The sequence below is a fragment of the Enoplosus armatus genome, chromosome 2, assembly GCF_043641665.1.
Source record: "Enoplosus armatus isolate fEnoArm2 chromosome 2, fEnoArm2.hap1, whole genome shotgun sequence".
NCBI lineage: Eukaryota > Metazoa > Chordata > Actinopteri > Centrarchiformes > Enoplosidae > Enoplosus > Enoplosus armatus.
Window position 1 is genome coordinate 23,705,644 of NC_092181.1, and position 26,391 is coordinate 23,732,034.

Below are 26,391 nucleotides of genomic sequence, written 5' to 3' on the forward strand. Positions count from 1 at the left end.
TTAATATTGTACTTTTTGGTAAATTGTGAAATTAAACATACAGCTGTAGTTGAAGATAGAAGATTTCCTAAAACAAACATAGGATCAATTAATAAAATCTGATGAATCATTTTTGTGGATTACACCACTCAGTAATATGTGAAGCAGTTTAAATTGCCTTCAAACTGACAAACTAAATACTACGTGGTAATGCTTCATAATACACTTCAGCAGATGGACCTAACTCAGTTGACAAGGAGACAGCTGACTCCATCTCGACGACCATGTTATCTCCATCATGTTAACGGACTCATCTCTATGTCGACTGTGCAAACTCCATCCACTGACGAATTAACTCTCAGTCCTGACTGATATGTTGCTTTTTTCCTGAGTCATCAGGTCAAAATGCGGTACTATATAGTTTTGAGGAAAGATGTTTAATTTAAAGGCCCTTCATTGTATAGTAATTACAAAAAATACAAACAATAATCAAGTAATATTGATATAACAGAACATTGTAGTAGTGCAATTACTCAACATTTACAAAGTAATTTAACTTAATTAATACTAAGATGGTTATATAGCCCAAAGTACAATGTTAGGACAGTTAGACCTCTTATTGTGTACACTGGAGATGTTTCTGGTAGTTTCTGAGTAATGTACATTTTCAGCAGTAATTTTACTGTAAAGCCAATATTTCTTTGTGTGTGTGACTAAGATGTTGCGTCGGTGCCTGTTTAAAACAAAAAGATAACCTCTTTTAATGCACCCACAGAGATAAGTCAGAAACTGTCCTTGAACGCCACCTTGTGGATGTAGTTCTTCTGAAAAGACGTATAACGTGAGGTCAAAGTTGAAACATGACGCGAGCGCGTACACAGAGATACACTAGTTGGAGACCGTAGTCGGAGGAAGCGTTTTGTAAACAAGTTTTTCTTAATTCAGTGTTGCAGGTATCTGGCCCGAAAGAACCGGGTGTTAAAGAAGCTTTTTCTGATAGTCGGTGAGTTTATGAGCCCGGAGCGACCACACAAGCTGCTAGCTAGCTGTTGTTAAGCTAGCATGCTAGCTGGTTGACAGCGTTAGCGCAGTCGGTGGCATGCTATGGATCCGTTGAGTATAGTAGCGGATGAAGTGGCTTTGGAGGGACTGGACGGAATAACGATTCCCTCTCTGTGGATACGACTAGAAAATAGACGGCCCACGTTTCCCCTGAAGCTCGACGACTGCACTAAGGAGCTCCTCTGGAAGTCACTCGTCAACAACCCCGACCTGAAATTTTATCAACTCCCGCAGGAGAGAGGAGACGTTGTGCTGTTTGACAGGTGACTTTATGATGCTAATTATCATGAAAGGCTCAGTTCAACCCCATTTAAATGTAAGGATTTAATCCACAGACCACACTAAACGTTTGTAGTGGGTCTGTTTTCACCCAGAGAAAAACTCAGTTGCTTGTTTATGAGGTCCACCCAGCAAAAACTAGTGCATCAAATACAACAGCAGTGCAATAAGTCCTTACCTTAATGAAGGTTATAATGTTTCTGTTTTGTCAATGCAACTTTATATTAATTTTGGAGGCTGCAGTTCAGTTACTTTACTGAAGTACAAATGTGAGGTATCTGTGCTGTATTTATGCAAGAAACCATATCATGATACTTCTACTCCACGAATTTCAGAGGGCAGTATTGTACTTTTTACTTGACTACAATTATTTGACAGCTAGAGTTACTAGTTACTTTACAAATAAAGAACATATGATGAACTTTTAAAACAGGATGCATTGTAAACATTTAAACTATTAAACTACGTGATGGTGTATATACAAATTGAGCCAATTAATCAGTTAGAATTATCAACAACAAAAATAATTTCTCATGCAAAAACGCTTGAAACGTGACAATTTGCTGCTTTTCCTTCTCTTAAATTGCATTTTTTTTAAATCTCATTTTGAGGTATGGACAAAACCAAACATTTGAAGGTGTCACTTTGAGCATTGTTTAACTGTGACTATAATATAGAATAAATGGATAGATCAAGAAAATAACCAGCAGAGTAATCTGTAGTGAGCTTGAGGTTAGTTTCAACTCAACCAACTCAAAGAGAAGTCAAAGAGACAAAACTCAGGGGACAAAGGGGCATTCTCTGCAATTAGTACTTTTGATACTTTGAGTATCAAGTACTTTAATGTACTTTTTTAGGGAAATCTAAAAGCGGTACTTTAGGGTTTTGTATTATACTCCATAAAGTCGGGGATTTTCAAGTCACCAAATAAGAAAAATGAAGAAATGTTGGCCGATGAGGCCTGAGAGCCAGAGAGTTTGGATGCCCTGACGTAGATTTTGTGTTTTCATGCATGTGTGTGTTTTCAGGTTTAAAGACATCGACCCAGAAACGGGAATTGAAACAACACAGAAGTTTTCTGACACACAGAAAGAAATCTACCCGGTCCATATCATTCTAGAAAACAAGGATGGGATACAGGGCTCGTGTGCACTCTACACAGTGAGGACAGACGTCACTAAGCATGTCCGATCCAAGTCCCTCACCCTGTTAGTCAACTTGCAGGAGGCTTTGGAAAGGTTTGTGCTGTGATATAAGCATTACGCATTTAAAGGGTATTTTTATTTAACTGAAACACTGAGTCATGTGAATCGTGCAAACACAAACAGATTTGGAGTGAGGAATGTTAATTAGATTTTATCAAAGCATTGTGTCATATTTAATGACACTATCTGTGGGTTGGTTAATGTCAAAGGGTGCAATGCAATGGCTATGAATTGCACAAAGAAGTAGGCAAAATTGTCCACATTGTTCACTTCAGTCAAGAATCCTTGATATATTACAATATTTAATTGAAGCAAAAATATGAATAGAGATTTCTGATGTACTGCATGTAAAAAGATTCATCAGAATATTCTCAATTCTTATTAGAGATTATTCTCCTCACATCTCAGATCTATACACACGTTTGTGTCTGTTTATACTCTTGTCTCTCTTAATGTAAGTGGCATTCTGACAAAAGTAACCAAAAGGATGGAAATAGTTTTTGGATTCTACATTTTAACTTTTCTTTTTACTTCAAAACTAATATCTAAGCTAAGACCACAAAAGTTACTCAGTTAATTACATTTTAGAAGAGCGACACCAAGCTTGGAAGCTTAGTGCAAGAGTACATTTGTTAATTCTTTATTATGTTTCGCATTGTGCCCCTTTTTTCTATCCTGTACCTCCTCAGATATGGCCGAAAGCTTGTGGTCGTGGCGTCTCAGACGCTGCGTTTCAGGACCCTGATTGGTAGCGAGAGCGATCCTGATTTGAAACTCAACGACGATTCTTACTGTGTGTTGGAACGAGTGGGCCGAGCTCGATGGCAAGGAGAGCTACAAAGGGATCTGCACGGAAGCTCTTTCAAGTAGGAGACGCGTACACGCTCATTTAGCACAGTGTCGTTGCTGCTCTGTGTTTACTCTGTGATGTTCACTGTGTAACAGTGTCGTGTTTCAATAGGACCGATGCTCGAAAGTTGCACTACATGAGGAAGTCTCTTGTCAGATATGGACTCATCAGCATGCAGTCTCATGTCACACGAGTGAAGTCAGGACAACAGCAGCACTCCATTCTTCTGCTGCTCAAACGCTTCCATGTAAACAGGTCTGTTTATAGTCTGTGTACTCCTTTTTTTTTTCCTTCTCAGTACCTTTTAGCCATGCTAGCGGCGTAGCTCTAGGGACGACAATGAGGGTCTAATGGTCCGTCAATCCGTCTCAGCAACTATTGACATGAATTTGCTTCAGACATAATGTCAAATGACAAATAACTTTGGTGATCTTTTAGGCAAGATTCCTGTGTGGCTGCTACATTATTTTTTATCTTTTGTCAAATAAAGCAAAAGGTTTTGTACAGAAACATATTTATAGTTGTCGAAGTATTGTTCTGTGTTGGTACCAAAAATTCAGGCGTGGAAACATTTCAAACAATATGCAGCCCGAGTGAAGACAGCTTTCTGATGAAGGGAATAACTGGTCTCATCATCAGTGCTTAATGTTTGAGAAAAGTAATTAGACTTCTTTTGCATTTCAAAAAAAAAAAACTGTAGTAAGAACAAGCTTTTTCTTTGGAGCATTAGCGTACTGAAATCATTAAATTATTAAATCCCCTCATTTGAGTTCACTTGAGCAAAAACAGTCAACTTGTTCTCAGTTGAATGCGTCTTTTCTCAGCCGTCTTTTCCTCATTGTCTCTTTTGCAATACTGAAAATGTTAAGAAGGAACAAAGCCAGTGTTTGTGCTTTTACAAATGTAGCATTAAGATTTAGGAGCTGTTGCTTCTGTCTCTCCCACTCTCTGTCTTTGTCCCTCTCTTGAAGAAATCCCTCTTAACCCCTTCTGATCTTTCAGGAGGACTAAGTATGACATACTGATGGAGTACGTGTCCAACCTACTCCAGCAGTCTCCTGGTCAGTTTGCCACTTTGATCACCCTCAAAGAACAACTTGTGAGTATCTCTCTCTGAGTGTCTGTTGGTGTGTGTGTGTGTGTGTGTGTGTGTGTGTGTGTGTGTGTGTGTGTGTGTGTGTGTGTGTGTGTGTGTGTGTGTGTGTGTGTGTGTGTGTTCGTCTTTCTGTTTGTGGTAATAACTGTGTTTTCTTGCAGAATGTGGATGACCGTACTTTTAAGCGTGTATTTCAATACATGCGATCTGCCAAGTTGGTTGAGTTTTGCAAGTTCCCTCTGGAGGACTTGGATCCCAGCGCCGGACCCTGCACCAACAAGACAGGTGAGGCACCACTGAAACACCAGCACAGCTCATCTGACCAATCTGTCTGATTTTAGTATCGATATTAGTGATTGTTATAGTAAGCAGTGTCCTGTTTGACAGCACAGTTTGAAAATAAAATTTTTGTGTTTCATTTACTGAGTTGCTGCTTCTATTTTGATGTATTGGATTTTAATGATTTGTCTCAAATTGATAAATGGAGCTCCTGACTGAACGTGTTAAATCAACAGTGTATTGAAACTATGAACAATTTGTTAATATTTTTATAGTTGAAATTAATAGAAAAAATCCCCTAAAAAAAAAAAAAAAAAAAAAAAAAAAAAGGGATTGTTTATAAAACATGGACCATTGATTCTTTTCTTTATTGATTACTCTGCTGATCATTTTCTTGATTAATCATTTAATTTATGAAATGTACTTTGGTGCAAAAACATGCCAGCTCTTCTGCACAATGGTATATTTTTACTCACTCCCTAATCCCATTAATTAAACACTGTGCAGTACAACGTAAGTGTAGTCTAATATGAGAAATTATAAAGTTCATAAAGTCATAAAGCTCCTAAAGTCACAAATTTAGTGACAGAAATATTATGTGTAAGTGGATATGTTTAAAAGTACTAATGATTATTATTATTTTGTTGTTATTATATTTAGCATTATAATTCACTGCATCATTTCACTTTGTTTTCCAGGGAATAAAGTGCTCGTGCGCTGTTTAAGACTGTTAAAGCCGTACACAAGGAAGGGCGTCGCTGATGATGACGATGATGAGGACGACGAGGAAGAAGACGACACTGGAGGAGGAAGAAGAGCTCTCCTTTCAGAGGGGCGAATCATGGAGAAGGATGTCGTGTCACAGGCCTATCACATTGGTAGGTTTGGTCACTTTCCTCATTTAAGAATTTTCTCAGATTTCGGGGTATGTATTTGTGTCAAGCAAATAAAATGGATTAATTTGGCTTTCATGTCGTCGTTCAGGGCTCTCCACGGCAGTCTGGAAGTATTTGGACACATTCTTTTGGCTCTGTTCTCCTGATAATTTGATTTGAAATGAAATAGTGACTGAAAAAGTCCTGACTTTAAGCTTTAAGGATATTTTAGGATGCTCACATCTGGCTCAGGTGAACAGTGAGCGACTCGTAGCCCTTTTTGTAAGCCCCCCTGTCAGACATGCACTTTGTTCCGTAAATGTGATTTAAATTTTACGCGTCAGTCTCATGTCTGAATAAGCGCCCAAGTCACTTTTAAGTCATGACGGCAGTTTGATAGGTTGGACCAAGTAGCATTTCCAGAACACTAACAACAAGCACAAGTCTGAATTGAATGCTCTCACATTAATCTAAAGGCTGCAGCAGCACAAGGTTGAATACAGAGAGAGAGATATCAAAATGCACGTGTTTGTTCCACCTTCTTACACCAGCTGTCACTTAATTCTCTTATGCACAGAAAAATTAGTACCAAAGTCATTCTACTTTACTGCTACATGAAGCCAGCAATGTTAGATATTCTGAAAAGTGCTATAATTCGGTTGACCCTCAAATCAACAGTGAAAGTCAGGACTTTACCCTCAAATCCATTGTTTCCATTCAGATCCAACAAAGAAATGTCATTGTTCAAGAAGTTAATTATTTATTGATTTGTTAGACAGTAACTTTTCTCACCTCCATTATTAATTCTTGCCTCTCTCTCTTTTGTTGTAATGCAGTATTATCCTGCGGTGCAAAGGGAATCCCCCAGAGTAGTATCGGTTTTAGGATGAACGTCGGTAAGCTGGAATCTCGTATGCTCTGCCGAAAGCTGGAGAGGGATGGTGTGATTAAGGTAAGACCTTATTACAACGTTACCCATATAGTAGTCTGACACACCGGGTGTATGCTGCTGGGATAAGTCTGGCTACTATTTCAGTCGCCGTTCTCCTCCCCTATGTGCGCGTTACTGTTTTCAATGTCCCCGTCGCTACGTGAAACAATGTCAACAACCTCCGAGCTAGCAGCCTACACACTGAAAATGGCGAGTTTTGACAAAGACTTGGATCGTCCGTGGTTTTAACGGGTCCAGTGAGCTCCTCCAGAACTAAAGTATAGGTAGGCGTCACCTCTAGGACACTGATGATCAAGTTATGTTTGTCTTCTGTAACAGTAAAAGTTGTATCAGATAGTCTACATGCGTCGTTTTCTTTAGCGGGGATTTAACCATTTTAATGCCAGGGCTTGAGACATTTTTTTTGTATGTACTACTTCTTTCTTTCAAAAACTGCTTGAAAATGCAATGAAGTCTAAACCAGTGACATCTGTTGGAATCGTTATCGTATGCGCAGCTAAAGAGATTGGAAAAAATGTCTTGCATAATGGGATGTTAGTTTGTGAAAGTAATCATGTCGGGAGCACACTCTCTCAATTGTCGGATATGTTGGGACTTCCCGCCCATGTGACCTCCACCAGAGGTTAACCACCACAAAGAAGACCCTTCCTCTTTGACAATTCTGTTTGTTCATAGGCAATAGACATGCAACAGCAACATTTTAATCTTAGATAAAGCTGCCAATTCTGGTCACTCATTTTATGTCTTTCACCCTGCAGGGATTCATGGAGGATGAGGGTCGGCAGAGGACTACAAAATTTATCAGCCATAAGTGTGTATCTATAAACAAGTGTAGATTTTTAGATTCTTACTTTAACACTACATCATATGAAATAGTAATTGTATTTCAAATAATTGTACCAAATATTGTTCTACTCACTTCTCGCGACAGGTGTGTAGGTGTGAGTGATCAACTCCAACTGTTTGCGAAGGAGCAGGAACGGAAAAAGCTCCTGTACTCTTCTGCACCTGAGACTGCATCAGATACTGCGCCTGCCACGCCTAAAACACCATCAACCTCAAAGTCGACAGCAAAAGAAAACATCAAAACTCCTGCAGCAAAGAAGGTTCAGAAAGCAGGTGGAAGAGGAAACGGAGATGCAGAGGAAGCCGGGCAGGTGTGTGGTGATGGAGAAGTGGATAGAGCAGATGAAGGCTTGGATGGAGAGGGAGGTAAAACAAGAGGAAAGTCAGGAGCTAAAGGAAAGACGGCAGCGAAGAAAAGCAGTGTGAAAACTAAACAGACACAACCTGAGATCCCCATCGCACAACCTACACCGGATGAATGTGAGTAAACATTCAGCCTCACTTAAAAAGGACTCTGTAAGCCAAAATGCACATCCTGATGATGAAGGTATTGGTTTGATTGGACAGCTACAGCTGTTTATGTTGCCTGAATGTGGGTTATGCTATCATCACTCAGGTGAAACCCCAGCCTGCAGCAAAACCAGGACCAGATTGACACCCGACTCAGAGTCAGAGTCCAATCTCAGAGCAGGTAATTTGCAGAAATGGGCCTAAATGACTAAACTTCAGCTACGCTTCAGCAACAGTTGTTACGTCGCACCCTTTGGCTGCCCTATGGGACTAACAAATATTCCACCACTGACCCAATTAACCACTGTGAGACACCTTTAAAACAACTAAAGCCATGGGATTTATTACTTAAAGACAAACAACCAAAACACTAAATAAAGAAAACCAAAAAGGCACAAAGTCAAAACATAAGCAACACAAAATCCCAGGCTGAGAAGAGAAGCGGTAAAACCAGCAGTCCCATGCCAGAAGCCTCTCTCGCGATGCTGGTAAGGCTCCTTTTATACACATGCCCAGGCCAGGTGCACCTCATTGGGCAATCAGGATGAACACCTGGGCAGAGCAAGACAAGGCAGAAGAGGAAAAAGGGACACGTAGCACAGGGAAACACATACAGCCGTAACACAGTCAAACTCTGAAGGAAAAGTAATGTTTGCACTTTGCTGAATCTGTAAACATGACGTTGTCGGACATATCATCAGCTTTTAAGGCGAACTTGTTGTTGCAATCAGTTGCTTATTTACACATCCAGCAGACAAGCAGACTTACTCTCATTGCACTAGGATATATTGAAATCCTGGTTCAAAGTTCTCATGGCTAAATTGATTATAACAAGTGAAATTGTGAAGATTGCGAAAATCTGCTACAGTATGAGATTACTATACTTATATAATGTGTATATATACTGTGTATTGAATATAGATTTTTTTTAATTCTATTCTGCTATAAAAGCACCAACCTATTTCATTAAATGGGACAAGATTGTTGTAACTTTCTTAAGAAATTGAATTTGAAGATGTTACTAAATACAGTTACATATTGATATTAAGATAATGCTGTGTGTTTGTGTTTCAAAGTGTTTCCAGACCTCATTTATTGCCAACAAAAGTGTTGCTAAGTGGCATTTTACCTGTTATGACAAAGCTTTGTCGCAGTGTTTGTATTATTTTCCATGACGGATATTTATCATATGTGTGTGTTTGTTTTCCTTTGTTCTGTTTCATCATATTTAATTCAGACTGTCTCTTCTATCAGAACATTCTCCAATTGAGGAGGAAGAATCCAAGTCAGGTCCTTCCAGCCATTTGCCTGAGAGTGAGGCGCTGAATGCAGCCGATGACCCAGCAGACAACGAAATTGTGGTTGTTAAAGATGTCTGCCAGCCGCAGGTCAGTCTGATGGGTTGGTTTCAGTGTTTCTTTTCACTGCTTTGGTCCAGCTGTTTGAGATGAGTAGATGAGTGTTGACGGTAACGGTTCAATCCACCTCCTTCAGCCCCCCAGACGTAAAAAATCCAGAAAGTCTTTGGAGAGGTCTCATGAGACGTACCGCCTGTTGAGGAGGAAGAACCTGATCGTTGAGTCTGTCCGCAGCTTCAAAATCATAGAGGGTCTTTTCCCGTCAGTTTGCCTTAAATCTTATCACTTAATTTCAAAGCATTTTATCGCACAGTGGAGGGAACAAACATGTCAACATGCTGCCTTTCTCCAGGCTACAGAAGATAATCAATGACGAAGAGAAGCAGGATGGAGTCAGCTCAAAGTGTTGCAGGAAGACTATTTTACGTCTCGTCGACAGTCTGTCCAGAGAAGGCTTGCTTAAGGTTTACAAGACCACTATCATACAGGATGGGATCACCAAGAAGGTAAGTGCACACATCACACCCTCATGGTTATATTTCCAAGCCTGGAGTCATTCGCAAATCGTTTGCTCTTTCATTGCATCCACTGCCTAAATAAAACCACCAACTACACATGCTAAGTGAAGGCCCCTCATGGTCTTGTTTATCAAATTCCAGTTATTAAGTCATCAAATAAATTTTTTTATTTATGTTTTTTAAGCAGTTAAAGGAATAGTTTGACATTTTAGGGGAAAATAGCCTCCCTGGTAACAAAATCCACCTACCAGCACTCAGTAATTAACATGTTATATCTTACTTGTTTAAACCGTACAAAAACAGGTGTACAAAGGACATGTTGTGGATTGTGGCACAATGACTTCAACTAATAATAGGCATAAGAATAAGAATACATTTTAGAAGAAGCCTTTAGAGCAGTTGCTTATTCAGGTTGTGGCACAGACATCCTCAGACCTTGTTTCTGGCCTGTTTTTCATGTCCCAACATTTTTGAGATTCATCAAGCTATCATAAAAATGTTACTCTATTCTGTTTCGTATTCTGTTTTCAAGATCATGCTATTAACTCAAAATAAATCGCATAGAAAAAAATATGTTTAAGCAGGTTAAGTATGCCTTCTTTTATTGAACAATATGTCAGAGAAATCTTAAACAGAGTAATGTATAAATCTACTCTGAACTCATCTTGCTACCAAGTGATAATGTTAAGAGATGTAACCACTCTATAAATGGAAAAATAAAATGCAGAATCGCTTTTGTTTTATTAAAAAATCAAATTCTCCTCTATGAAGCTGGATTATTGTAACTGATGCATTTTTCACCTGAATATTACTGTTTAATGTTTGTTTAATTAACTCATATGTTAGTTATACATGATATCATGTATTCTAAGTAATCTATTATAATACCCTTAGTCAGTGCATGATACAGTGATTGTTGGAACATGATCAGCGACACACTTCCACTGGTTTTTATGCTTCACTCATTTACTGACGTGACAAATCATCTGCAATGCAGCACATAGATTACTAAATGTACAAAGTACAAGAGAGAGGCTAACTTTTATTCCACTCAATTGATGTTCTTCTACACGCAGGTTGAGATGGTCGTTCATCCGTCCGTTCAGCCCAGCGATGACATTGTGAAGCGAGTGATTGAACAGGTCCGCTTCAGAATCTCCAGCTCTTACACAGCTGTACGGTGAGCACAAACCAAATACTCGGTGAGAGATAGAGTATGTCTGAGGGAGTGATGTATGTTCGCTCGGTGGTCACCCCAGTCTTGTGGCAAGTTGTATTCTTTGACTTACTTAATTTAGTCAGTTTCTCAGTGTAAATGTTCTGCCTACTCAGTCCTGTCTGTAGACTATGTAGACTTGTATCTTGTGTTTTGATCAAGCCTCTGTGTCTTTTGTCATTTCCGTTCGTCACTTCGGCCTGTTTAGTCTGCAGCACGCTGAAGAAAAAGCCAGAGAACAAGACAAAGCGTCTGAGGAGACGACAGGCAGCCCTTCTAAAAAGAGCAAAGCTGACACAAAGAACGAAAGCAATAAAGAGGACGAGGAGTTCAAGCCCACTACAGGTGCTGTTTGACTGCATATTAGAAGAGTAGCAAAATGGGGGAAGTCACTTTGTTTGGCATGGGGTCTGCACGTCTTTTTCTAAATAGTTAGTATTTGGTCAGACAGTTGGAGCATTACTTGTATTCAAATACTGTGAGAGACACTGTTGCCCAAGCCAAATTTCCCCTCAGGGATGATGAAGTATATCTTATCTTATTACTGTTTGAATGGGCATGAAGCTCTTCCAGTTAAACCGTCAGCACCTACCAATTGATAAAAAGAGAAAAAAAAGTAATGTACAAAAATCTTCAGCATTTTCATTTCCAGTCTCTTAATAGTCTCGCATAGCCTCTCTCCACACTTTGGAGAAAGGTCTGGCTCAACCCATTATCATTCTTAGATAGAGAAAAAACGCTCTGGCTTGTTTGTATTTCGTTAAACCAATCACAATCGTCTTGGGTGGCGCTAAGCTCAGGATGCAGCGACGGTGCCCTTGCAAAATGTTAACACGCTGATAGCGGAAGGGAAGGAGGATTCTGACTGATATAGTCGGCCAATGGCAGACTTATCCCAACAGTGTACATCCTGTGACTCAGACTAGTCTATACCAAACTGATTTTCCATGATTTCCATACTGTAACCCTTGTACAGTAGGTGTCAGGTAATAGTACTGTTAAATCCTGTGCCTCTCTGTCAAGAAACATCATGGTTATCATCAAGAGAAAACTCATGAATTTAATTTCACAATTGGAAAAATGTTTTCAGATCCTGCCACTTTGCCCACTTTGCTGCTCTATTTAAGTGTCTTTTTGACTGTGTATGCACTGTATTGATGTCCTCAAGGTCAGATTTGTTTCTCCTCTAAATCTTTGTCCCTATATATTCTTATGTTCTCTGTGTTCTCTGTTTTGCAGTTCGGGGATTGGGGAAGACTTTTGGCTTCCAGCCTAAGATGCATCGTCTGCGTGTTATTCATAACTTCCTCTGGTACCTGATATACGGGCACCCGTACGTATACAACTCCACTGGCTCCCACTCGACCAGTCAAACACCAGCAAACCCAAACAGCTCTGATCCTGATGCCAAACACCCAGACAGCCATGAAAAAGAGGATCTGAAAGACACTCCAAAAGAAAGTGCTGCTGCTGGCTCTGTGGACCCACAAACTGCAGATTCTACTTTGTGTAACTTGGATGTGACATCATCATCAGGTGATGAAGAGGAGGGTCTGAAGGATAAATCAACACCTGGTCACTCTCAGTCTGACATGAAAGGTGAGAGAGCATCATGTGTGAGAACTCTCCTGTAATATTTGTGACTGTTTTGTATTCCATTTTGATTCTTAATGACCTTATATACTGTATATACATGTATATTGGGACATAGTGAATGTTGGTACACATATTAAAGTTGGGACAGTTTTTTTTTTTCCCTGACTAACCACCTAGATTTTTCTGTGATCTTCTGCCTGTCTCTGATAGTGTACGCTGATGAAGAGTCGTGGAAGAAATTCATACCTCCTGTCCGTGTGCATAAGGAGTTTGGCAGCGGCTGGGCAATGGTTGGCGACGTGCTCCTCTGCCTGCCTCTCTCCATCTTCATTCAGGTCACACAGATCAATTATAAGGTGAGCTCACGTTTTATTTTGTTTTTAAAAGGATGTTATGCAGTTCGTCCCTCTTAGCGTCTGTAGAAAAGAAAAGTTGTTTTCTCTTATGGTGACATGATCCTCATGTGTGACAGCGTTCTTTGTCAGCGGTTATCATCTTTCTTCTTTCAAATTGGAGAAGATACGAGGTACATGGTTTCCTCACAGTATCTAACTAAAGTTGAGAGTTTTTGTCACTGAAATTTAAATCTTCAACCAAACAAAGTCACAGTCAACTGAAAGTCCGGAGGATAAACGTTTTCGCCATCTATTTTGATAATCGATTAACTGTTCGAGTTGCTTATCAAGCAAAAAAGCCAAATTCATCCTGGTTCCAGCCTCTCAAATGTGACGATGTTCTGCTTTTCTCTGTTTTATATCATTTTAAACTGAAGGTTATAATGTTCAGTTTTGTTGGAACTGTTTTGAAGAGGTCTTGATTCAACTTTATGATCATTTTGGAGGCTGCGGTTTGTAGTTTTGAGTTATACTAAGAGATGATTCTAATATTTAGTCTATTCTCATTGATATAAATGGGCTGGACAAAATATTAGGTGTGTAGTGGGACCTAATAAACTGGCAACTAAATGTAGATTGCATTATGCCTCATAAGTTATACATGTGGACATTTGTGAGATATTGTTGATGGCCCTTCTTATAGCACAGCTTGCAAACATGAAGAAAGGCAGAGCACATGCGGTACATAAAACCTTTTTTCTCGTGTCCACAGGTGGATGGACTGAAGGAATATCTGGACGACCCCGTGAAGCAACACCATCTTGTTAGTGCGCTTCCTGCCAGAATGAGAAGACAGCTGCTTTATAGACGGTGACTTTCCTTCACTCTTTCTTCCTCTCTTGCTCTCTCTGTGATGCATCATAACTGTCCTTCTAAATTGAGTGTTTGTGGGTTCTTTATGATAGGAAATACATCTTCTCATTTCATGAGAACCTGCAGAAGCTGGTCTACATGGGTCTGCTGCAGTTTGGTCCTGTGGAGAAGTTCAAGGAGAAGGACCAGGTACACAGTAACCACACCAAGTCAAGTCTGTCAATAGATCTTCATCATCTGATTGCTGCTCTGATCCCCTCAAAAGACACAGCATTTTATTTTGCTATGATCATTCATTTGCATTCAAAAACATCTCTGAAGACAAATGTTATCCTTGACAAATGTTATCCTATTGATTTTTCAAAATTGAACATTTATAAGTATTTACAGCATGTTTTCCTTATTATAGAACATAAACAGAACAGAACTGTATGAACATACAAGTAACATGGAGTTCAGCAAGGGAAGATTAAAGTTTCAAATGAAATAAACAGGGTTCGTACAAAATCTTGAAAGTTTGGAAAATGCTTAATTTTAACTGTTATGTTTTCGAGGTTAGGAATATTCTTGAATTTGAAATATACTCCTTGGAAAATGCTAGATTTTCAACGTAATTGGTCATTGCTCAATTTCATCAACACAATCACTCATGTAAACCAAACATCTTGTAATATTTGAAATGAAACAATCTCGTCATCATATTTTATTGTTGTATCCTGGCTCTCTGAGCAGAAATTTTTGGTTTACGTACCTCGAAAGTGCTTGAAAAAAGCTTGAATTTTGCTGTACGAACCTAGAATTAAACAAATCTATATAAAATCATACTTACAAGTTTGTGGGGGGAAAAAATTCCAACTTTTTTTTTTGTTTTCAAGTTGCGTAAGGAATCTATTTTAGCTAAGAAGTGAAGACTATTTGGCACATTCTTTAATACTCTTTGCTTGTGTAAAATTCACTAGAACAAAAAAAAAAGAAAGAATGAATCCAAGTGACTGAAGTAAGTTGAAATAATAAAAACTCTTGATGCTAAAAGAGTCTACAGTAGATATAATAGTGAAAGTATGAGTTGACTTTGGAAAACAAATGAAACCTGAGATTATCAAATTTTTTAAGTTTCAACAACAAATGAAGGGGTTTCACCACCACATTTTCCAAAAAAAAGCACAGAGCCTATCAATATCATTATAATTATAATGAGTATTTACAGCATGCCTTTTAAATAAAGCATGAATGTCACATCAACAAACGGAGGGTCTATACTTGGTCAAAGGAAATCAAAAGTAAGTAAATCCTAATCTCTTTACATGTCTTCAGGTGTTTTTGTACCTGAAGCGCAATGCCACCATTGTTGACACCACCAACGCTGAGCCTCACTACTGGCTGGTCACAGAGTCACCTGACAAACCGTTTGAGAGGCGCCAGTACACGTTCAACACTGTTGAAGATGTAGAAAACTACTGGTTTGACCTGATGTGTGTCTGCCTCAACACAGCACTGGGTACATGCGCACACACACACAAGCAGAATCACTCACAGCACTGGCAATCATATGGAAGATTATAATTTTCAGATGTGCTTGTCTTTCTTTGTTTGCATTTTCTCAGGCGTCATACGTAGTAAGAGAAAAATCACAGAAGAGGAGGCTGCTCCGTCCTTTGTGCATGAACGCAACGTTTTCGTGGGATTGTCATACCTGCTAAAGTAAGTGGAGTACGGTTTCTCTGTCAGGCAAGACGTGTTTATTTGTATAGCGACAATATTGATCGGTTGTAATGTAACACGTCTGGAATCTCTTGCTTTCGCTGTCCACTTCTTGGTTCTGCCGCTGTTCCAGCTCAACCTGTGATCAAATTGTCTGGTGACGGTCGCCTGAATGCATCAGTGGTTGCTTGCGGTAACGGCAGATGTTGAAAACAGGAAAAGGAAGTGTTGCCTTTTTGCCAATACAGTCCCATCTGCTTCTTTTTCTTCTTCGTTAGCTGTGCATGTGAGTGAAATGGTGTGGCCAGCAGGATTCACTAGCTGCTCTCGGATGAACATGCGCAGTGTTGTACTTGCAATACGTTTTAGCGCCTTCCCTCACCAACAATCCACCTTTTATCAGAGTTTAAATTCACAGAAAAGAATAGCGTTACCATATCACAACATGAAGCAAAACATGTTGACAGCTTATCGAATAATGGCATGACATCATGGCACATACACGTAGCCAAGCTTTTCATTTTTACTAGGCTATACAAATTGTGGAATAAAGTGATGATGTAAATAAATCATAATAATGGGAATTAATACATTGATTTGCCCTATAACCATAAATGAAGGTGTCTCAACACCCTGGCAGGCTGTAGTTTGGACACCCCTATGCTAAAGGTATTTTATGTTTTTTATGACATTTGTGTCAGCTTTGCTTTAATGTTGACTAAGTTGTAGCTGTTCATGAATCAGCTGCAAACAACATAAATACATTTAACTTAGTCTGCTTGTTCTTTTTGTTCTTCGTTTTCTCGTGTTTTATAAGATTATAAACTCAAAGAAGCTGAAATTTCAGCTTTTACAAAAACCAAGTTAGAGCAGTACAACTACAGTTCATCACCTGTGTGTTGAAGTAGCACTGATGTGTATCTGCACACACACACAGGGGCAATCGTGAGGTGTGCGACGACGGGTCAATACCAGGAGATGGTAAAGGAGCAGGAGGTCTGCACTCTGAATTCTTTGCTCATCTTAAACGCAACTGGTTGTGGACCAATCACCTGCTCTCTGTCAAAACGGTATGTACACAAAACACAAGCAGGACGTGTGTGTGTGTGTGCGCGCGCATAGATTGAGACAGTATTAAATATGGCCTAATGTTTGTGCTTTTGGCATTTTGCCTATCTGTTGTTTTCTTTTAGACCCCAAGCGGTTTAGAGTCGAAGGAGAACAAAGTCAGGCTGAAGAGCCTGCTGAGTAAAAATGCTCTCAGGATTGCACTTAAAGCCGGTGAGTTGCTGCTTGAAACATAATGATTTTTCTGCTTAATCACTTTCTGTGTCCAATCATGACAAAGCTTTCACAGCCCTTACTCTTGCAAGTTGACTTCTTACTTTAATTCAGCCTTAACAACCCCTATAACGAGTGAAGTCATTGTGATATTGTAATGTCCAAGTCAGTTTTGCGGTTTTTCCATCTTATGTTGGAGCTTTTAGGACATTGCTCACTCTGATTTCCCTCAAAATTAACCTTCAAACATTGTCACTGTGTTCCTTTTTATCAATAATACACTTTTTTAAACATCTGTGTGTAACAGGAGGAACTACTACACCTCATTATGTGACTGCCAAGCAACCACTGGTGGTAGAGAATGTAGAGGTATGAGTTTTATTATTGTTTTATTGTTTTTATATGTACTCAGTTGGCAGTTTATTAGAAACACCTAGCTCAAACTAAACTGTAATAAATCCTCCCTTCATGAAAGTTATAATGTTCCGTTTTAATTCAAACTGTTTTAGAGACGATTCAACTTTATGGTCATTTACACAAAACACAGACTCCTGCAGTTTTGTTAACAAGAGTTGTATCATTCTCTTTGTTGATATGTCTGATATTATTACAGACGACAATGACGATGTTATTGGAGTCTGGTTGAGACTTTAGAGGTGGTTTGTGATCTTGTGTCTTGAGCAAAGGATGTGTCCTGTTCTTGTGTGTTTGTAACCAGCTGGCTGTCGAGCCTGTGTCCAGAAACCAGCAGGTGGTTGGAGGAAAGAGACAGAAGAGGAAGAGGAACAAAAAGGAGGTCGTCAAGGTCACACGCAAGAAGAAGAAAGGTACAGTGTGAGCATAAAAACGAATCATGTGACTGATGGACTGAAAACAGACTGCTGACAGATCATGTGTGTTCTTTGCGTGTGTTATTTGCCTTAAAGAGCCAAAGAAGCGCACCCCTGCCCATGACGAGGCGGACCACAAAGCATTGAAAATGATGACCAGACAGAGAGTCTACTGGTCTATACAGGAAGACTCACTGATGATGCTCTGCAGTGTGGCCTCACACCTGCTCAACAGCAAGGTACACACACACAGATACATGAAGTAGTGTTGTCTAAAGCTGTGGTTCCAAACCTTTTCATCATGTGACCCTTTAAAACAAAGCATCTCCTTCTTGCAACCCCCTCATCATAGCGTAGGTCTGTGTCTGCTGGCTGTGGACGATTTTTCTGCTTCCTAACCTGTTAGGTGGCTCAAAATGAATCATACTCAGTAACTCCTGGAGGTTTAAGTAGGACTATGAACAAAACTCATTAAAGGAACAATCCTTCAGTTCACCTGAAAAATTAAAAATCACCAGATTTGGAGATTTTCACAGGACAGCGATGATATGCTATTAAGCTACTTATATTTTAGTTCAAATCTATAATATATTGTTAGACATCTGGTAAAAATTGAATTAATTTGATTGATTTCAATGTTGTACTATGTGTTATTGTACAATGTGTAAAATGTCTAAATGGTGAAGATTACAACTTGAACAGAATGGTTAGTGGGTTACATCAGCTGGCTTGAGTCCCCACAGTCCCTTAGAGAATCGTTGAGGTGTCCTGGTGGACCAGCGGTTTCAGACACTGGCCATGTAATCACAGCAGCTTTGGTTGGAGAATGGACAGAGGCCTTTGTTGCATATCAGCCACCTTCTTTCTCTCCTGTCTTTTCCTGTCTGCTCTATACTGCATACTGTGTAAAAATATTTTTAAAAATTGTGCCATGAACAGTTACACTATTATAGATGTTTAAAACGTACAAATCTTAAACAAACAACTTTAAACAAAATAAAACAGGATTTCCTTGTCTTTGTTAATGAGTTATGTTTTTGCCTCACTCTTAAGTCAAGTATGTTCGTTATTATTATATTATTTGTACTAAAACATTCAGTGTGTTTTTAACGTGTTGCAGATAAAAAGGCCATTCATACCTTACTGTGTGGTTAGAGATCTGCTCCACGCAGAGTTTGAGATGTCGATGGACAAAACATCTGTCGCTGTCGGGCGTCGCTCACGATACATCCTCAAAAATCCTCAGACGCTTCTGAACTACAGGTAGGTACAAAAAAAAACACACATAAACACAAAACCTGCAATTTTATTCATGAACTGTGTGTTGCAGGATCTGTCTGGCTGAGGTGTACCAGGACAAAGCTCTGATGAGACTGTTGGAGGAGAAGAAACCTGCTAATCCAGACAATCCAGAGGTGTGTTGTTGTTTTAGTTGTTGTTTTGTTTGTGAGCGCTTGAAGTTGACTTTCTGCCTGTGTTGTTTCAGGATTGTGCTAAAAAGTTCTCCGAGTATGTCAGGCTGCTGAGACAGAAGTTCTGCTCTGCTCTGAGCACTCGAGATATCATCATGCCTGACACGAAACATGAGCTCTTCTCACGGTAAGAAGAAGAGGAGGAGGTTTGATGTGCTGATCTAAGACAAGCAGTGATGGCTGGAACAAGAAGTTGTGTGTAGTTTGTAATGTAATGCTGTGTATGTGTGTTTTAGGTTCAGGGTTTTGGCAATAGACAGTGGAAAGCAGGTGTCATACAGAGACACTCTCAACTGGTGAGGATTCAAAGAGATTTTTAGATTTCCTTCCACTGATTTAAATTTGAGTTTTTATGGTGGCAGTTAATTGTTTGTTTGTTTGTGTCCATTGCAGCACTGATGACATTCATACCATAGTGTTACATAACTTGATCCAGAGCACTCTGGCCATGACCAACTGTCAGATGAAATCCTCCAGATCCTTTCAGGTACGGCCATCTTTCACTTTCTCCCGCTGTTCACAAAGTGTATTTATATAGCACCTTTCAGGAGCAGGACGTCACAAAGTGCTTCACAATAAACAAAGAAGGCAACAGACATAAAAATATAGACTTAAGAAGTTTAAAAACGCCACAAAATAGAAATAAATAAAAAATTACACAAAGGCAAGTCTAAACATATGTCCAGAATGACACACACAAACTTCTGATCATCGATTATCTGTCTTCTCTCTCAGACCTTCCACATGTACAGTAAGTATGACCAGGAGCTGCTGTGCCAAGTGTTCATACAGTGCAGGAAGAGGGGTCTGGTCAACCGCCGGCGTGTCAATCAGCCGTTTGGTCCGAAGAAGAACCGAGCGCTGCCCATCCTGCCCATGTCCTACCAGCTGTCCCAGTCCTACTACAGGTACACCGCCACCTGAGGGAAGATACTATCAATACTCTGATTACTTGTATTTTATGCTTTAAGCAGGGTGTAGCTTGCAAAAGACTGCTGTACTATTCTATTTATTTTCATTTGTTTTGATACATTTGTAAGGGACCATGTGCAATATTTAACACAATGCGTTTTGCCAGAGTTACTGTAGTAAACTGTAGTTTAGAGCAACTTTATATTTGCCGTCAGTTACTGAGTAAATTATGCAGTCAATTATTGAGTAAGAGTAGCTTATAGAAGAGCAGGTTACATCAGCATCTTGTACAGTACATTACCATCTCAATACAGTTTTGTGTTTTAAGATGTCAGTTTTTATTTTCCAGCTACATTCAGATTTTAAACACATATAATTATTTCAAAGAAACCAGCTAGATTAAAAGAAAGGGTGGGGGGATATGTATGCATGTAAATGCGTACTTATTAGAGAAAGTATGGCATGTAAGTAGTTTAAGAAAGTATGGAATGAATGCAATCCTTACAGATTGTGTGTCACTCAACAAGAACCCTAGTTTCAGTTTTGGTTTCTGATTCATACTGTAGTTCCTGCCTTTTAAAAGTCACTGCTCCATGGGGGAGCAATCAGACCAAAAGCTGCAAGACTGCAACAACTTACATACAACTTTCATTCAGACTGCAAACAAGCAAGTTTTTTTTCTAGTACCAGTATTAGGACTGGGGATGGGAATTTATTTTAGTGCTATTGATATTTTAAATGGTAGTTTACGTAGCCAACTCCTCAAATAAATGTATGAAAGCAGAAAGAAAGAAACACTTCTGTCTTACATCTTTCTGGTATTTTCAAACTCCAACTCTCTTTTTCAATATTGATTCAAACCTAACAGCCTCATAATGATAATGTTTTTTCTTGTAATAGTAAAAATTACATTGTGTTTCTTAAGAAATGATGGAAACACAGACATGACTTCCTTTAAAGGAACTTTTTAGTGTCTCTTCCTCAGTGTAGTTCCTGGGAATATTTGTTCAGTTTTCTGTTGCGAGCAGCAATATTTGAATACTTTCCACACTACTGACAGTTTGGTTGCAACGCTTTTTGAGCACACCTCTCCCTCTCCTTCCTGACAGGTGTTTTTCGTGTCGTTTTCCTCACTCGATGTGCACTGATTCCTTCCGCTTCTTGAGGAGTCTTATTAATAACAGGACCAGAGACGACAGACCTGTCACTACGTTCTATCATGAAACTGAGAAGAGGTCAGGGAACGGAGAGGAAGTAATGGAGAGAAGAACAGGGTTAGAAAGAAAAAAGAAACAAAGCGAAGGGAAGGAACCGGAGGTACAATCAGGGAAGGCAAACAGTGACTCCACAAAGGAAGGAGAGAGTGACCAAAGGAAAGAGGAAGGAGAAAAGAAGATGATGGCGGTAGACAACGAGAAACCAGAGGTGACAAGCAAACAGACAAATGATCATCTGCCCAAAGAACAGCCACCAGGAGTGGCTGCTACCTCAAACGCAGCACCTCGAGCTTCAGAGGAGACTTCGGATGTGTCAGACATGCTGCAGTTCTCTCTGGATGCTCCAGGTGGAGCCTGTGTGGTCTCTCTCAGCCTGATGTCTCTGGGACTGTTGAGTGTGCACATGTCCATACCTAAACAGATGGTGGTGGTGGACAGCAACCTGGTGGACAACGATGTAGTCAAGAGGTGAGTTATAATCTAATATAAATACATAAATGTTGTCGCATTCATGTTGCGGTTACGTTTTTTTATGCTTGGAGCACCACAAATGAAAACCCACTATCCTGCTTTGTCTTAGGGAGGAGGCACAAATCTATGAGATATTTATAACCTGTGTGTAAAACGACAAATATCTGCATGACTAGTTATGAGTAAATAAGAAATTATAAACACATTTACAAGTATACTTATAGTCCATTCACTGCTGTGGGGGGATGACTGATGATGAATGAGAAATTCAATCTCAAGTGGCTGTCGGGGGATTTACAGTCATCAGTGCACAGCATAATGTGAAAACTGGTGTTAAAACACCAAATTAGGTAACAGTTGAGCATAGGTTCTAATAACAACCAGACTAAAAGGAGATATTATTTGCAGCCCTTCTTTAATCGCTAAACAGTCAAATTGCAGTCACTGATGTTCTGTGCAGGTAAAATAGAGGAAAAGCCTGGCCGTGTGGCTCGTTCGTATGTAAAGGTCCAAAAATATAAATATCTGCTGCATGTGATGTATCACTGAGTGCATTTACATGCGCACTAGTTTCCCGGTTTCCAGTCTGTCTTTGATCCTAGCAGTATCCAAGTTTCTGATCCTCTGCCTGCAGGTGTGTCGTGATTTGTCATCATCTCAGTCACTACGTTCTGTATCAACAAGGAATGTTCAGAGACCTGGATGAGTTTAAATGCAACAGTATCCTGGTTTCTATCTTCGTGCTCCAGGTAGCACATCCAGGTTTCTCAAACAAGGATATGGTGTTTACCTGCGCATCAGATGTTATGAATGTTATTTATCTTATTTTTATTTTTATTCTTATTTTACCTTTTATATTCTACTTATTTGTTATCGAAACAATAGCACCATCAGACCACGGCAAATTCCTTGTAATGTATGTTACTTGGCAATAAACAGTTTCTGATTCTGATTCTGATTCTGAGATAACCAGGATACTCTGAAAACCCGATCCTAACCAGGATACTAGTGCACATGTAAACGCACTCACTGACGACTCACCACTGTCGCAGAAGAAATTCTGTCTGACACTTAACATCTGGGAAATACAGGGAGAGTTTTCAAGTCTGTGGAGTTGGAAAAAAAATGTTGAGGAAAACTGTGGCTTTTCAGTATGGCAGCAATGGAAGAAGAAGAAGACGATGATGATGACGGTGATGAGTGTGAGGGGAGAAAAAAACTGGAAGTGAAGGCACATCAAGCGTCACACACCAACTACCTGATGATGCGGGGATTCTGCAGTCCTGGCATAGGTAGAGTTTGATTTTTTTACTTTCTTACTTTTCTTGGATAGATGAATGTTTTCCTGCATATGGTAGATGTAGATTTGTCTCTGGTGGATGGCAGAAAGTGATGTCCGGTTTTCAGCATCATCATTTGAATCACCTCAAACTGGACTGAACAAAGAGTAAAAAAGTAATGACTTTTTGTGTAATAGTACAAATGGTTTAGTTTTTCATTGTCTCACAAGTACCATTGCTAATGAAATGTTAAACACGAATTAAACAAAAGAATCCCCTTTTAGTTTGTAAGTCTGTGTCTCAGTACACTTTACATTTATAACAAAAGACAATAACTAATGTAAAATGTATAAAAATAAGCTATTGTGAAGCTTTATAGCTTATTTACAGGAACAAAACCCAAAACATTGTAATGAAAATTTGACTCTGATACAAACATAGCCAAAAAAGTAAGTCCTTGATTTACAGACAAATGGGCTCTTTTGTGTTTTTAGATAGAGCACAAATGAATAGTCAATTAATTAGAAAATGGATCTTTTTGGATCATTTTTTGACAATTGATTAATCGTTTTTCTCTTTGTTTTATATTGTAAATCGTTCAGGTTTGTAAAATTGTTTTTGTTTTGTTTCTAGTCAAAATACGTAACCTCAACACCAGTGATAACATCGTGGTGGGGTCGTGTATTATGAGGTTGCAGCTGCGCAACACACCCGCTCACCACGTGTTCAGTATGGACAGTAAGTATCAACACATGTAAGATGTCCAAACACAGTTTCACCTGCAAAAAATAATTCTTTATTTCCTTTTTTTCTTCATTTTTAGACTCTCCACCATTGGACTTAACTAAATGTGGTCCATCCCTGCTGCCCTCCCTCCTCACCTACTCCACCCGTTCCTCCCCCTCTTCTCCACCCAGTGTGCAGGAGTGTGACAGGCGTTTGATTCAGCAAGGAGGATACACTCCTCAGGACACAGAAGCGTGTGCTCAGCTCAGGAGGAGCTTAGATGAAGCCGGTGAGAAGGGCTTGGATATACATGACCTCTACCAGACTCATATACACCTGGAGGAGCCACAGTCCGGACGCACCAGGAGCCTGCAGCAGTATGTGAAGGTATCGTGTTTTACCATATAAAAACATTATGAAATAGAAGTATGTGATTTCAGCATTAACAGCATGTAAATTACCTACAGTAGTAGTACATTATCTACAAAATACAGCTAAAAACCAACCAACTACACAACTAAAACAATAGAGCTATATCAAGTGAAAGCTAGCTGGCTGTGAGGCTGTGGTGATGCCCCCCCCCCCCCCCCCCCCCCCCCCCCCCCCCCAGGAACGGAGCTGGCTTTGGCTTTGGAGGTAGCATTAGCTTGCTACTCTAGGTATTAAGCAAGTTAGCTAACGTTTGCAGCTTATGTTGGAGCAGATAAAAACTCTCCTTACACCTTTGCTCTTTGATTTTGGAAAGGCTAAAAATAAAGACACCACCTTACAAACTCTTTAAATGCAGAGTGTCACTCTCAGTGCAGCTTGACAGACCTGCCCCACTAATCTATGATTGCTGTTTGTCGGGAGGAGTTTAGCGAACAATAAGTTACCTTGTTTCTTCTTCCTCTGTGTTTCTGCTGCAGGAGTTACAAGAAGAAAGCCAGGTGTTACAAGTTGGGAGTTTGGGTGTGCGTTGGGTACTCATGAAGCATGCTGAGCCGTGGCTGCTGACTATAAACTCCAAGCAATGGTCCCAGTCACGCTTCACATCTGACAGACTCCCCTTCTTGGAGAATCAGCACGACGTCCCCTTCATGCGCAAGAGATGCAGGCGAGGAGGCCGACAGGAGGCCGAGGAACCACCAGCAAAAAAAACAGCTGTGGACAGACACAAGGGCGAGGACGGAGAGGACGCACAGAAACTGAATGAGGGAGAACAGCTGGAAAAGCAGAAAGAGAGGGCAGATGAGGGGAGCGGAGACAAATTGTTGAACGTGGAAGAGGAGACAGGAAAGCAGATGCAGCCTGAAGAGGAAGGAGAGGAGAAGGTGGAAACTGAGGAAAGACAGAGAGAACTTAGAGCCAGAGAGGACAGTAAAGACGATGAAAGAGATGAGGTAGCATGCTCTCCACCAACCGGACCAGCTGATATTGATGTTGAGTAAGTACAGACTGAAGTTTATTAACTTATTGCAGTTAATTATGCATTTCCCTGTCCTGTGTGTCATTTCTTTCTTCTTTCTGTTTCCATCACCAACCTCTAATCCACACAGTGAAAATATGAGTTTCATCAGCCGGCCCTGGCGTATGGTTGACGGCAATCTGAACCGGCCGGTGTGTAAGGGCATGCTGGAGGCCGTTCTTTACCACGTCATGTCCCGACCCGGACTCACGCAGCAGACACTGGTGGAACATTACAAAGACGTGTTGCAGCCAATGGCGGTGCTGGACCTGGTGCAGGTAAACGGAAATGTTCGCCTGCTTACTCTCGTTCTGTTTCAGCAAAAGGAGAAACGCTTGTACGCGATGTTTTCAGAGAAGTGACGCTCCAGAAAAAGGAATATCGGCTGATAAACTTGTTTTAGGAAGTTGTTCTGAAAGGGATTTACATAAACCAAATCTACCGTTGAAATTATTTATTTAACAATACGTTGAATACTAAAAGTCTTTTAAAACTAAACATTTTTTATGGCTGATATATTACCCTCCTTATTTCTCCCTCAGGTACTCATAGACTTGGGCTGTTTGACAAAGAAAACTCTGGTTAAATGTCCTAAACCCTCGCTGTTCGCCCGCTCTGTGCACCGGACAACAAGTGAGACGAAAGCGAAGATTGAAGAACCCGACACGGTGTTTTATGAGCCCACCATCAGCTGCTGCCTGCGGCTCAGTCAGGTGTTGCCCAACGAACGTCACTGGAATTATTGTACTCCATGAAAGTAATCATGGACCTCACGTGGCCTGCACGTGGCCTTACCTGGTCTGACCTGGTATCTCATTAGTTACATTATAAGTTGACTCAAGTTGACTTGTGGTAAACCTAAATAGTGTGATTTTACTAAACGTTTAATGTCATCAGGTTCTTTGACAGATTAGCTTTCACTTCTGGTTTTACAGAGCAGGGATTTCTTTGTACATTTGTTTCTTCAAGGATTTTTTTTTGTTGTTGTTGTTGTCAAACCTTATGTCTTAAAATACATTTAGTTTTGTATGCTAAAGAACCTAAATTATCAATAAAAATGGGTTACATAACTTTCTTGACTTATGTTTGTCGTGCAGATAAGTGGACATGTTTAGTAGTAAACTTCTGTGACAAAGTAGAGTGACACCACCGCCTTAAGGAGGTATCACTCTGCTCAGCCCCCCCCCAGAAAACAAATGTGTCCGTCTCTGGCCGATTGTTGAAC

At 39.9% G+C, this 26,391-nt stretch overlaps 1 protein-coding gene across 1 annotated transcript; it reads left to right on the top strand.

Annotated features, from left to right (window-relative positions):
- The first annotated feature begins 1,083 nt into the window (after positions 1 to 1,083).
- LOC139292876 (general transcription factor 3C polypeptide 1) lies at positions 1,084 to 26,219 on the top strand. Its single transcript, XM_070915278.1, has 40 exons — positions 1,084 to 1,304; positions 2,349 to 2,558; positions 3,215 to 3,391; positions 3,487 to 3,630; positions 4,378 to 4,474; positions 4,633 to 4,756; positions 5,449 to 5,628; positions 6,462 to 6,577; positions 7,336 to 7,388; positions 7,509 to 7,903; positions 8,040 to 8,114; positions 9,188 to 9,321; positions 9,428 to 9,552; positions 9,644 to 9,797; positions 10,886 to 10,989; positions 11,234 to 11,370; positions 12,265 to 12,624; positions 12,832 to 12,977; positions 13,729 to 13,826; positions 13,922 to 14,018; positions 15,144 to 15,327; positions 15,434 to 15,530; positions 16,468 to 16,600; positions 16,724 to 16,811; positions 17,119 to 17,180; positions 17,530 to 17,638; positions 17,738 to 17,880; positions 18,762 to 18,904; positions 18,972 to 19,056; positions 19,128 to 19,240; positions 19,350 to 19,409; positions 19,507 to 19,600; positions 19,849 to 20,021; positions 21,135 to 21,710; positions 22,866 to 23,005; positions 23,627 to 23,731; positions 23,817 to 24,106; positions 24,628 to 25,145; positions 25,258 to 25,444; positions 25,709 to 26,219. Exons 1-40 carry the CDS (start codon positions 1,084 to 1,086, stop codon positions 25,919 to 25,921), a joined length of 6,660 nt encoding a protein of 2,219 aa, XP_070771379.1. The 3' UTR covers positions 25,922 to 26,219.
- Positions 26,220 to 26,391: the final 172 nt, after the last annotated feature.

Bases quoted from the DNA above. Each gene is read 5' to 3' on its own strand.
- LOC139292876 (XM_070915278.1), top strand. From the start codon at position 1,084: ATGGATCCGTTGAGTATAGTAGCGGATGAAGTGGCTTTGGAGGGACTG. The intron at 9,553-9,643 runs GTCAGTTTGCCT...GCCTTTCTCCAG, and splicing joins ATCATAGAGGGTCTTTTCCC to GCTACAGAAGATAATCAATG. The intron at 10,990-11,233 runs GTGAGCACAAAC...CGGCCTGTTTAG, and splicing joins AGCTCTTACACAGCTGTACG to TCTGCAGCACGCTGAAGAAA.